This window comes from Hippocampus comes, unplaced genomic scaffold (genome assembly GCF_001891065.2).
Source record: "Hippocampus comes isolate QL1 unplaced genomic scaffold, H_comes_QL1_v1.1 scaffold174, whole genome shotgun sequence".
Taxonomy (NCBI): domain Eukaryota; kingdom Metazoa; phylum Chordata; class Actinopteri; order Syngnathiformes; family Syngnathidae; genus Hippocampus; species Hippocampus comes.
The window spans coordinates 8,742,278-8,756,374 of NW_017805983.1; the positions used below are offsets into that span (position 1 = coordinate 8,742,278).

The 14,097-nt window shown below is 40.5% G+C and overlaps 1 protein-coding gene across 1 annotated transcript; it reads right to left on the reverse strand.

Annotated features, from left to right (window-relative positions):
• Positions 1-7,373: 7,373 nt before the first annotated feature.
• LOC109528610 (uncharacterized) lies at positions 7,374-10,457 on the reverse strand. The gene is made up of 5 exons (XM_019891449.1): positions 10,277-10,457; positions 10,234-10,240; positions 9,730-9,874; positions 7,745-8,211; positions 7,374-7,502 (listed from the first exon to the last, which is right to left on the reverse strand). Exons 1-5 carry the CDS (start codon positions 10,395-10,397, stop codon positions 7,430-7,432), a joined length of 813 nt encoding a protein of 270 aa, XP_019747008.1. The 5' UTR covers positions 10,398-10,457; the 3' UTR covers positions 7,374-7,429.
• Positions 10,458-14,097: the final 3,640 nt, after the last annotated feature.

Below are 14,097 nucleotides of genomic sequence, written 5' to 3' on the forward strand. Positions count from 1 at the left end.
AATCGGAAAGTGTATTTAGGAGTGGCTCAATTCTGGCTGGCCATATTCGGGCCGGAGTTGGAAATTGATTTCTGGCCCAAATACTTCACGCCACAACTGGCCCTCATCTGGTTTGCCAGAGTCAAGCCAGTGCCTCCTTTGCCACGCCTGGGCCGTGTTCGGCCCACATGCGTTATGCCAGTGCCGACACAAGGCCAGCTGTGCCGGCTTCATGCCGAATCCGGGCCAGATGCCTTTGCTGACTGGGAAGCGACCTAAAAGTTGCTCATAAAGAGAAGCAACTGATTCTGAGTGTTTATAGAAGTCTTTCACCGAAATAACATGACAAGTTTGCAACAACAATGTCGTTTTTCAGATAAGCTAATAGGTAGCCTAGCATCTTCTTCTAATCTTGTACTACTATTTTGTGGCACCATGCTGCCTCTTACAGGTCAGTCTTGGGACTACTTTTTTATGTGCAAATGTCATTGATACATATATTTTTTTTTGTGGTGTGCTGTGCTGTGCGGGTCATCTCAAGTACACCACACACTATCGGTTACGTTTTAAATCAGTATGTGTGTACCTCCGTTTGCTTGTGGCAACCTCCATTTTATTGAGTGACCAAATCACTCAGCGGCACAAATATGCAAAAGGTCATTTGTGTGCACAAGAATATAGTTTAGTGACAATGTTTCAAATGTTCACTGCTGTGTCGTTGTGCTTGTTATGTATATAATTAGCACATATTGGTTTGTGGTTTCAGGGCCCATCAAAAGAAATTAGCACGCTTAAGTAAATGGAATAAAACATTCTTTGCTGATCACCATTTTTTTTTAAATATGGGTATATTTCCTCCTATATTGATATTCACAGTTCAATAATGTACAGTGGAGCCTATAAGGTTGAACACAATCCATTCTGGGACACTTGTCATTGTATTTGAATTTCTAGACAATAGTTCACATGATGGATATTGAAATAATTTATTCCATGCCAGCAAGCTCAAAAATTGTAAAGTAACATTTTAACATGACTTTGAAAAACGCAGAATCATTCAAACACTTTAGCCTTCATCATAAGAATGAAGGCTTCCTGCTAAGGAGATTAACTGTCATGCAAGTGTAAATATTTTCACTGTTGTTTACAATAAATTCGTACATTGAGCAATTAGTGATGATGCCTAAGGTAATTCGTACGTTGTTCTCCCCATGTTGAAGCTGGGCCTTCTTTTGGAATCAGTGCAAATATGTACAATTCAGTGGCAGATAGATTATCCATCCACAAGGTGGGAAGTACAGCTACCGGTCTTCACAATTGAATTATTGATATCTAGGAATTTGATTCTGACTAGTCATGTTTCCTGTTCAAGATAACTTTAATTCACTTCAAGCAACTACATGTTTCTTTTTAGATGTATAAAACTAAGTCTTTGGCGAGACGGAATGACATTGTGCATATGTGTAACTGGAATTATGATTAGTCCGAATCAAATTGTAGATGCCCCAATCTGGCATGATGGATCTTGGCAAAAGTGATGACAACATTTGTCCCAGCAAAATGGTCTTTCAGATATGTCATTTTGACCAGTCACAATTGCGTTACATATGTCCCGAATAAAATTCCAACGATTCAAAATGTGGTTACCACATGTAAAAAGACTTTTTGGATCTACAATGACAGTCAAACTTGTCTTTTGAATCTTCAAGTCATTTGAAAACATGCTGTGGTCTTGCGGGATGTCCTGCATCCGATGGCACCCTGACCTTTATGTGACTGAAGGAGACAACCATAAAGCTCTGGCATTGAAAATAAAATTGGGCATTGGAGAAAAAAAGGTATTGACACCAAAACACATTCAAAATTACACTGATTATTCAGAGATGGCTTTATGTGTCCCAAATGTGTTTTTGAAGTCGATTTTTAAAAAATGTCTTTTTTTTTATAGCACACGATGTTTTTCAGATATTTTCATTTTTAAGTTTGCGCAATACAGTATGGATTTTACCATGCGTTGTAATGTAATTTAGAATGATGACGTTTCAGAAACAAAACCTACCTGCGACTGAATCTAACCTATCAAACACATTTAAAAAAAAAAAAAAAGGACAGATTTAGAGTGACGATTCTGAGTGACGGCACAGACGTGTTCTGCGCCTTCCAGACTGTGGAATGAGCAAACGTAGCCTTGTAACCATATTCTCACTGGTTTGAATCCCACGTGGTGAACGTGGCTGCTGTCCATGTTCAAGTCCTTCCATATGAGCCGTCACTGCAGGACCATCTGCAGCCGGTTGTAAATCTCACGGTGCTGGGTGGTCGTGCTTTCTTGTGGAACAAGGTCTTCATCTTTCTTTAGACTTGCTGAACATTGGAACCCCCTTTATGATACTTGTTTGGGATGGTGCTAGCTGATCCTTTCACAAGAATGACTGTATTTTCATTGTCAAAATGTACTTGGTCCATTTACCGTTTTGTTCGGGATCATAGCGCTGTGTTATACCTTTTATTTCCACATGCGCAAACGCACTGGGAGCACTGGAGTGGAACAGCACTTCACAGGTGCTAGGAATTGGTCCACTACACGTGACCCAGATGTGAAGCTGCTCTAACCAGTCAAGCTAGCACAACCATGGTATTAGTGCGTGCTGCACAGAAAAACAAAATCTTATTGTCTTTTCATTTACATCGGGAAAATCAGACCCTGCTACTTCATTGAACAGCCAAGTATTCCTTTTTCTTGACTTTTTGTAAAACAGTAGTTTTTTTACATCCAAGTCATAGCAAAAAAAAAAAAAAAACTGAAATACAAAAAAACAAACAAACAGGCACACATAAAATCCCACTTTGTTCTCCAAGTACTGTACTCCCAAAATAACATGAAATACAGCAGTGTAGTAAACCATAGTGTTCATCAGAAATTATCTGTTTTAATCCTGAAATGCACATTTACTATGATTGTATGCCACATTATGCTGTTAAAATGACCAGGAACTTTGCTTAAATATAAGAAAATGTGAAAACTAACTACGCTGAATGATTAAATTAAAATATGTTCCACATACAGGTTTAATCAAAATTGTACCTAAATAAATGCTGGAAAACAAAACAGTTCTGGTGGAATAGAGCTGAAAGTATTGTACTTAAATGCAATTTAACTATTGTTTCCACTGTAACAGCTAGCACAGTTTGAAAGATGAATGATGAGGGAAACACATTTCAGAACTGTGTCAGGATTTGAGCTTTACTTGCTTCCTAAACTATTGGTAATATTCTGATCACAACTGTACATTTACGCAAGCAACAAGCCACAGACACAGTGTAATTCAGGGATGCCCAACCAGTCGATCGTGATGACCGGTAGCCCGTGAACTGGTCCCAAGTCAATCCAATTGTGTCTCGGCCTGGGGAAAATAGATTTAAAAAAATGTGTGTCTGTGTGCGTGTTATTAATATTCTATATTTTTGTGTTAGTGCACAGTCCACCCTAAGCATCCTCTCAGTTTCACCAAAAGAAAAAAAAAGTCTTTTAAAAATAAAATAATACAACAAAGCAGGTCACCTTTAACATACGGCGGCTCATGACCTGCATCACCGGAAGTTGTTAGCAGTCTGCAGTTAGAGCTTGCGATTATAGCTTTTGCCATATATTTCTTTTTTGTTTTTATTATTCTCATTAGAAGTTTGTTTCATGTAGAATTCACCGATGTCAGTGGCAAAGAATGGGAATCTGAAGTGCCAGGATTTTTTTTTTTTTTAACGATACATGTGAGCTACGATCGCGACGTTGCTGCACTGCAGACGCTGCCAAAGTGCGTCCAATGCCGACGCGTCAGGTCTCGACTAAGGTAAGCACTGATTCCTTTTTTCAAACTCACAAGGTCTTGTATCCACTTTATTTGTATGTTTCGTCCGTGTTCTGGGCCATTTTTGGCTGTTGCTCATCGTAGCGTGCATGTGTGTGTATGGGTGCACGTGCGGTCGCAATTCGATCGCGGGATGGTCATTTGCTTGAAAAGCCGATCTTCGGTCAAAAAAGGTTGGGCACTCCTTGTGTAATTGATTACAAATTCAAATATACCAGGACTTTTTTTCCTTGTTTGTGAATTTTCCACCGGACAAGCACAGTTGGACATGGATGAATGCTGAAGAGCGCAGGCGTCGGGCCATTTCAGTTTTGAAGTAGTCCTCCGAGGGCCATACTAAATTGAAGGTCAAATAAACCTTTATTTCCTGCATACGAGGAGCATTTGTGAGTTTCTGGGTAGCCTCTTAATTAAAGTGGAGTGGTTCATTCTCTGAACTTCCAACAGAAAAGACAGTTATTGTACATCCTCTGTGTTGCCTGTGACTGTCAGGTGGATGAGTCAGGCCGCCTACAGCCCCCAATCCTGAATGGTATAGAATCTGAATAGTGAATGAATTCATACTTTGGACATTTTTAAAACAAAACACTAACCACCCTGCTGAGGTTTAATTTGTTTTTTAGAATTGGAAGACCCAGCGCGGAAGCTCACGCAGCCCATACAAGGCCACTTTTTGTTGTTGTTGGATTAATACAGGCTTTAGGGCTGACATCTTCTTTATTCACAAATGGATTGTTGCATTCAAAAATATGGCAGTATTGGAGGTGAATGTTTTGTGCAGTGTTCTCACCTTAAAAGTCCAAGTGGTGGGCAAAGTATGGTCAAATATGGAACGTGCCACATTCTCCCTAAAATGGATTCACCGATTCCATTCATTGTGTTGTCATTTCAATTTATTATGCATGAAGTAATGATTTTTTTATTAAACAAACTCTTTTACATTTACACTTTTTTGTACTTTTTTTTCTAACCTCAACTGTGGATCAATGTCGATTTTAAAAATCACATGACCATGAACATTTGACCCACTCCTTCCCCCGCCCTTTATCAAAATGTTCCAATTTCAAGCCTGTGGACCTCCGTTAAATCTCCATCAAATCAAACACTTCATTATTCCATCTAAATTAGCTTTTTTAAATGCACTTACTAAGAAATTGTCTCTCTTGGCTGAGAATTATATGATGAAATCTGACCCTTGATTATTTAGTTAGCTCCATAACAGGATTAATTAGTGGATCCAGAGTCAAAGGTTCTCATTTAGCTTCAGGCCTTGACATGCAGAGAGGAAGATAGCACGGGCAGCGATAATGAAGCACTTACAGAGGCACTGAATATACACTTCCACTTGCACTTCGACATTCGGCAAACTTGATTTGGGGTGTTTCCTCCCTTGAGGGACCAATGTTGGCCATTTGCATCACTGAAACATCAGTGAGGAGCGACATTTACCAAAAGAACAACACTGTAGTGGGATTCCACTTCAGAGAATAGTCATCATCATCATCATCATAATAATAATGATGATGATGAACAACATGTCTACAGATTTGTTTGAATTTAATGCTGGTTTGATTGTTATATTTCTTCTCAGCATCTTTGTAAATATGTGAAATAATTAAAAACAAATACTGGTTTTCTGTGAACCTTTGACTCCTTTGCATCTCTGATTGGTACTTCCAATGCTTAGAACAGCGGTCCCCAACCGCGGGTCCGCGGACCGGTACCGGTCCGCCGGGCATTTGGTACTGGGCCGCACAGAAAGAACTTGCCTTAATTCAGTTTTATTTCGGAATACGAAAGATGTTTTATTTTGAAAAACTACCGGATTCTCCGTTACATCCGTCTGTGTCACGCTTGACACACGTGAAGCCACGCTTCTCCATCACGTGACCAATTACTTCAAAACAAAACGCAGAAGCTCGCAAAATGAGTAAAAAAACTGCTTGAGATTGCAAATCACGGCGGCCTTAAAAGTACGTTCGAGACAACTGGATTAAAGTTATGGCTGAATACTCTGAGATCGCCACAATAGCACTGTTGCTATTTCCGACATCTTACCTGTGTGAGGCGGGGGGTTTCTGCAGCAACGGCGACGAAAGCAAAATTACGAAGTAGACTGGACATAAACCACACACTTGAGGTGTCATTGTCTCCTATTACCCTGAGATGGGACCGTCTGGTTGCAGAAAATCAAGCTCGGTGCTGTGGTGAGTCGTCATTTTCATGCACTTTGAATTTGCGTTGTATCGTATTTTGAAGGCATTAAACATTGCCATAGCGATCGGAGTGTTGCGGCCAGATTAGACGCTCCTTGTGTTTATTATTATATTTCGAAAACACCACAGTTTTCATGCAGCTCATACCATATTAATTTCTTGTATTATTTCCACCACACCTTAAATGCCGGTCCCTGAAAATATTGTCTGACATAAACCGGTCCGTGGGACAAAAAAGGTTGGGGGCCCCTGGCTTAGAATACACACACACACACACACACACACACACACCCGCTGAGGTATTTTTGTGCATGTTTAATGTTTTAAAATGTTTAAACAGACTTCGTCTCATATTTATTTCTCTCAGCTTGAAAAAAAAAGAGAAAAATTCCCTTTCCGCACTGCTGATTTTGTTAAGGACATCATACTGTAAATTAATCCTGACCAGACCTTCCTTTGCAGTCACAAGCTCAAAATTTTATTCACGGTTGTTGGCGCTTCCCTGGTTTATTAAAATGTTCATGACATTGTGATAGTTTGCTCTTTGTCAAAACTAACTTGTAGTCAAGACCACACCAACCGAGACCAAGAAGACAGTCTCGAGAGTGAGACGAGACCAAGACTTTTGGAGTTTAAGCCTGAGAAAAAAACAAAAGAAAACAACCAGTATGTTTTTTTCCAATTACATTTGCAACAAAAATGAATTCTGCTATGTGGTTTTTGAAATAAGTCTTTTTGCTTTCTCTCCATGCGCCAATAAAAGATGTTGTGCCGGCGGTTTGTGTGAGCCACCTGTGTCCAACTCTGGTCAGCTCATCAGCAAGCTCTGCTGGAGCCTGATTACGACACTGAAAACTTGAATAGCAGCCCTCGGCGGCTGCAGCTACACACCTGTGATGTAAGCAGCGTACCACGGAATTTTGTGTCAGGTTTAAAAAAAAAAAAAAAAAAAAAATCCTTCCACAAGGAAGGGCTTGAACACGATATAAAGCCCAGAATGTGTCACTTTGAATATTTGAATATAACCTTTTTAATGAAAAAAAAACACCCCCAAACATTACTACATAGAAGTAATCATTATTATTATTATCATTATTGGTGCATGAAAGGGTTAAAGTTGTAAATAATTGAGAGTAAAATCAATCCATCACTAATTTATGTACAATATATGTCCTTGTTCTACCACTGCATGACATCTTTGAGTTGCTTTGGGTGCTCGGGACCACCATCCCACTTTTATGACCGCCGTGCAGATGAATTATGAAAAAGATTTGAATGTCTCTTGACCGCCTGCTGATTCCTCACATCACCATAAAAAAGGCCTCACTTTAAAACGAAAGCAGGTGGCACATCTGGACTGCCTGGAGCTCACCAGCTCATGTCCACGTTCATCTCTGACAGACACTGAGCCAGGTGGCCATCACGGTCCATCTGAGAGGCCCTGGGGGGGACAGGAATATCAGGATTCATGTGTGCACAAAAAACAATTCGACGTTGGATTCCCAAAACATGGTCAAAACGCATGCAAACGTGCAACCTGTTTTCTATTGCGCTTCATATCGCGTGGAGGCCATTCCAACTTTTAGAAATGAAACATTTTATGTCTGTGTTCCATTAACAATGAGTGAAAGTTGTTTCATTTGTTTGATTTGCTCCTGAGTGTTTGTAGACGTTCATACTCACCCAACAGGGAAGACCAGCAAGCACATCGGACACTTATCCAACTTATGGAGAGCTTGCTCTCTACTTTTTGTGCCACTGCTTTTCTTTCCCTCACCCTCTTCAGTCTCCATTCTCTCCTCAAAGATATTTTCTTCCTCGCCCAGAGGTTGACTGTCCAAAGCATGAGCTTGTACCATGAGCCTCTTTTCCACTTCCGCTTTTCTATCTTGCTTTTTGCCTCCCCTTTTGACACGTGAGGGCCCGGCGATGGCATTGAGAGATGTATGATCTTCTTCGGCGCGACCTCGTACAGTCACAAAGTTGCCCTTGTGCTCGTGATGAATGAGAGAGGAGAGCGACCTGTCAGCAATGTCCAGTCCAGCTTTGCTCTGCTGGGAAGAGCTGGCCGGGAGGTCTGGACACTGTTGAGATGCTGGAGGTGGTTCAGGGAAGGGAAGAACTTCGTCCAGCACATGCGACGTGTCTTCCTAAAAATGAAAGCAGAAACACTGTTGAGCAATGTACATGTTTTTTTTTTTCATGCTGCTTCCACCAATTGAAGTGGATCAATATGTGTATGAATGATTGCTTTGCACCATATAAAATGGAAAACCATGCAATTATGTTCAGCAACGATTAACTCAGTAATTGCCTTCATTGGGCGGGCTCGTCATATGAAAAACAACGTGTCAATGAATCTGCTCATTTGTCTTTCTAAGCAGGAGTATTGGCAACATTTAGCTGCGGACGAAACGATGACCTCATGATTGCCCAACCCAAAGTCATGAAACTCTGCAGGGATACTGTTGCATGCGTGTTGTGCGTTGGTGGTCATCTGGAGCACGCCGCACATTATAAGAGCAGTAAGAATATATTTTAGGATTATTTTTCTCCTCGTGTGGGGTTGCTTACCTCTAAAGAGTATTTACATGCGTTCCCTGCTTTCGGAAATATGAAAGTGTCAATGTGTCATTGTCAATAAGAGACAAATGCAAATAAAATGCGAAGAAAAATGACGGATGTTCGTCTGATTTGAACGTGCTTTTCTTTCTTAATTTTTCTCCACCTTATTCAACCGTCGGCTGGATCAAGAAGAAACTTGAAATATTGGAGCAGTTTAAATAAAATGTCCTTTTTACTGCCTCTGCTGCCTGGAGCACACGATGAGAACTGCAACTCCCCACAACAGCGTCAGACAAACACGGTAATGATTTTTGTCACAAGTTCCAACTTTGAGGGGATTCACGCTCTACCGATTGCTTCTCCAGCTTATATAGTAATCATCCTCCATTCTCTGTATTTTTTTTCTTTTCTATCACTTATTTATGCGCACAATTCCCCGTAGTAGTTGTGGTGGTTTGAGGGGTATTTAAGATGCAACAACTCTCACACACTTTTAAATTAATTGGAGTACTATAATGGTTAGAATATGAACACAGCTGTAAAATCTCCTGCTATGTAGGAGCACATCGTAATGCTGACAAACCATTTAATAAAGGATAATGCTAAAAAAATGAGGCCCGATCACCAGAGAAATAGTCCAAGTGCTAATTACATACATGTGCATATAATTATGTCTGTATTACAAACTATGATTGTTTGTGGTATAATCAGCGTGGATTGCAACTACGCAAAACAATCAGAGCAGATTGTCAGAGGGGGGGAGCTATTCCCACTCAAGCGCAGAGGAAGGGGCCTGAATTTAAACACCGAACCTGAGAACCTTAAAGCAGTTTTGTAAACCACTTTACTACCCTTACGCCTGTTTCTCACTCTGATTAATCAGCTGTTGATTAACTTTTTAGTTTAAGGAAATTGCACCATTTCTCACGTTTTTTGTTGCAAATATATATCTATATATCTAATTTCTCTGTAAGGAAAAAAAAAGAAAACTTAGTTTGGGAGTAATGTATGTTTTTTTTTTTTTTTTTTTTTACTTTTAGTGCTCCTGGTCTTATCAGTGCAAATGATGGCACTGTCAAGAGAAAACCAAAGCGGTAACACACCGTACTAGATGGATGAGGAAAATCAGGAACTTCCCATTGCTTCTCTTTCAGGTACGGCAGAGCGGACTGGAGGGTCAAGGCCCACAGGTTTTCCACAGCAGGGAGATGCTCCTTGGTCCACCATGGTGAGCCAGAATCTGTAGACCTTCAAATCACAATTGTCAATCTACTAAAGTGTATTTTCCAATTACCTAGTATGCCATTTTAGATATATTGGTCACAGTGCAAATTCCCTCGTGTACGGCCTTGAAATGTATTTTCGCAAAAATATTTACGGGAAATGTAACTTCACGACAGTGGTAGCGTAGATCTCGACAGTGTAATGTTTGTCACAAACACAGAGTCATCGGTTTACGGCGATGTTGCGTTCGGCGTAACACGAATTTGTAAATCAATAGTTTGAAACCTACCGTAGTCTGTCAGTGTTTGGAAAAGCGTAATCATCAAACTTTCACCACACATGCATTGCTTTCTTTCTCGATTGATGTAAATTGTTACGCCAACCTGGTCATGTTAGTTGTAGAGGAGGGGGAGCATAATTCCTTAACATTAGTCTTCTTCGCAGCTGTATGTATCGTGTCCAGAGAGCCACCAGAAGTTACTTCCACAGTATCCTCGGAGGAATACTTGCGATTATTTATGCTTTTAATTGAGAGATTGCCCGCCATGTTAGTGTGCCTTTATATTCGCACATTTCGCGGTACTCAACTTCCTTGTTTGTTCTATGACGTCACTGAAGTTTGTCCAATCCGAGAAGGTCTATTTCATAGGAAACACCCATACCGATGTTTCATTATTCCAAGCAGGCAGGCAAGCAGAAAGGCATACATACATACATACATACATACATACATACATACATACATACATACATACATACATACATACATACATACATAAAAGGGCGGGATGACAATTGGGAAATTCTGAACACTCCCACACAACCTGTCGATTCCAGGTCAAACGTTTATTTATTATTATTATCAGTAGGAGTAGTCTTTTAAGGCATAATTCTTAAATAACTACAAACTTCACATGGCAGACCTTGCATGCTACTTTTTTGTCACATACTCCACTCTCACAAATTGTGGGTGTTCAGTTTTATGGTAGCTTTCATAAAGTTGCCTCAGTCACAAGAGACACAAACAAACACTTGCACATAACAGACACTTCCAGAGTTAACTGTTTGTTAAACACAGCAGCACATGTTAATCAGCCTGTGGGTCACAATGACAGTTAATGGAGCACATATTGGAGCGCATCAACGAACGCACAAAGTATTTAATTGACACATGGAGATCAAGCGGGGCGTGTTTTCACACGCTCACAGCATCTGAAAGCCAGAAGGAGGTCTCCATTAGATTTCCGAGCCTCATTTTATATACGTACGCTATCCTTTTTTTTTTCCACATTTGGCAGGCTTGTTATCAGCACTCTTCACTGCGGTATGTCAAATTTATTATGTTTATTTATTATAAGACATAATGTGGAAACAACTTCATAGAGACTTGTAGTACAGTATGTTTGAGATCTTCATTGTTACACATATTATGCGACTGTTTCATGATGAAGTCCTCTCCATGTACACTTAACAAAGTGTACATGGACAAAGAACACCAGATGCAATTACAGCATCTTCTCTTTCCTCTGTCAGGGCACAAATAAAGTGGAAATTTGACAAAATAAAAGTGGGAAATTTCTGAACCCGCTAAACCTTTGGCCCGCAGATTGGGACCAATGGAGATTGGCTAGCCTTATGCAATGGAAAAGAAAAGAAAATACTTAGAAAACAAAGGAGAGTGAGGGTTACTGCCAAAAATGAAAACAGCATTATGAGGCAACCTCCCACTTTAAATGTTGGTGACCACATTTTTTTGGGCAACAGAACTGTGTGAGTTCGGTATTCCAGAAGGACCATTACAGAAGAGCTGACATGAGCTGATCTGTTTTTCGAGCTTTACAGTGAAACAGTCGAGGGGACCAGTGGTCTGGTCCTGTGGTACATAGTGCTACTCTGAGAAAAAGACAGCCAGCGCCAGGAAAGAAACCTGATGTAATTCGTCCCACGTGATGCTGTTTGGTGTTCTGCTGCCATGGAGATGGTTACAACGATGAGTAGAGCAGAAGTTATTGTTACACTGCGACCAGCATCATTTTAACCACATGCCCAATCACAATGCATTAACCAAAGGTCTGTATGGAAGTCTATCGATCGATCGATAACTAAGCGACTAAGCGAACTAAATTTCCCACAGCACTGACTGGACAAGCAATGTCATGTGATCATCTGCAGCCATTGATGGCCAAGCGGGCGTGTCATAACTAATTAACATGTTGAGTAGCATGTGTCTTACCCTCCATGGGGCAGAGGCTCCGTCGAACCCGAGACCGATTCACCAAACCCCTGGGGTTTGATCGAACCCAGGTTAAGAACCATTGATCTAGAGAGAGAGAGAGAGAGAGAGAGAGAGAGAGAGAGATTAGGGGAGGAATGGTTTTTGAAAACTGTCAAATCCAATCGGTCTTTTCAGTTTGGCCCTTTTGCCCAACTCTTTTTTTTTGTTGTTGTTTTCCGAGATGGATGGATGGATGGATGAATAATGCTGTTTTACTGCTGACATGTCAGAGAGGAGGAAACTTCCTCACCTTATTAATGTTTAATATTGTGGCAAAACTTAAGTTATCGCAATCAAGATAAGATGAGAAAATCTTTATTTGTCTCACAATGGAGAAATTCGCAACTTACAGCAGCAAGTTTGGAGGGAAGAAAATAGAAAAACATCAAGTATTTGCATGCCCAAAATAAATTTAAAAAATGAACTGTACACAGTACAGAATGCAATATAAAATATAAAATATAGAATACAAGCTTATATGCAACTGCATATATGCTGCATAAGGTGGCTGTGCTATTTAAAATGGGTGAGTGGGAGTGAGTCCAGGTTTTCGGTTGCGTCTATTCAGTCGCCTGATAGCAGTCGGCAGAAACGAGCGGTGGTACCTCTCCTTCTTGCAGCACGCATGTATCAGTCTGTGGCTGAAGGAGCTGCCCAGTGCTGTCAGGGTGCTCCTCCAGAGTGTCGAGGGAGTTCGTTACACAAGAAATAATAATTTTTAAAAAAACAGCTGTGATGCAGAAGCAGTTAGTGCTCACTACAACCACAATATAGTAAATACATTGTAAAATGAATACCCCTGACAGTGACAATCATAACTGAACGTTATATCATGATGTCTTTGAAGCTAAAGTATATTTGATACCGGTCTTTTTTCAGGTCTTATGCATATGATACAATCGTGAATAATGTTTCATAGTATTTATTCCAAAGCTATGTAATGACAGTACAGTATTTCAATGTGCACTGCTACTTCACTGCAGACCACAATCAATGCGTTAACTGGTCCAGAGTTTATGCTGCTGTCTGTGACAGGTTTTCTTTTTCCTATATAGACAGGAATGTGGGTGTGGACGTTGATATGCTCGAATTGTAATACTACTTGAGAAACATTGGCAGGCAGCCATGCCGTTCAACATTCCCTCAGTCAAACATTGGAACATGGACAAATGGCTCCATTGATCGTTTTTTTGTGTGACGCTTGTTCAGTTCAGAATCATCAAGCCTTCTTACTATTAGGGCAACAGTGCCACTACCACTTCCATATCCTCCCATATTCATGTACTGTACATACATTCTTTGCGAATAACTCTAGCATGTGCATGATGGTGACGTTATCTGCCCAAACAGTTTTTGGAAGTCAGGTTTATATGGCAATTAAGGGTGGGGATGTGTCAGCAATACAGTCTAGGACTAGGTCTTCTTTGAGATTTGTCTTATCTTGAAGTTGTTCATATATTAGTCTTATTATCATACTCCATTCGACGCAACAATTTTACTGTAACACTACCATGACACTCTTGGCTTTCTCACACATGACAGGAAAGAGCAATCCGAAAGCATGCTGACATCCAGTGCTTTACCCTTCAAATTCGTCAGGAGGATTTTTTTTCATTGCAGGACCAATTGCATTTTAACTTTATGTTGAGTTTCTTAAAAGCTTCGCTCTCTCTACTCTACCCTGCATTTGCAATGACAGTTCGCCACGTTTCGTGTCCAGGAAGCACGCCTCGAGTTGCAGTGACAGCGGTGTCTGGCTGGGGGGCGCCACTAGAGCAGCCAACTCCATTCCTTCCCTTGAAGTTGAACTTGTCACGTCGAGTCACTTGGTTTTGGTAATTCGCCATCAATTTTCACTGTGGCACTTCCTGTATTAACATTCAGAGAGAAACTGAGTGGAAGTAAGGACTTTGAGTTCACAAATCATCTTTAAACACACATGTTCAGTCATGCGCATGTGTTGCAACAAAGT

Bases quoted from the DNA above. Each gene is read 5' to 3' on its own strand.
- LOC109528610 (XM_019891449.1), bottom strand. From the start codon at position 10,397: ATGGCGGGCAATCTCTCAATTAAAAGCATAAATAATCGCAAGTATTCC. The intron at 8,212-9,729 runs GTGTGTTACCGC...TTTCATTTTTAG, and splicing joins TTCCTCATCCATCTAGTACG to GAAGACACGTCGCATGTGCT. The intron at 7,503-7,744 runs GTGAGTATGAAC...TGTCCCCCCCAG, and splicing joins TTGCTGGTCTTCCCTGTTGG to GGCCTCTCAGATGGACCGTG.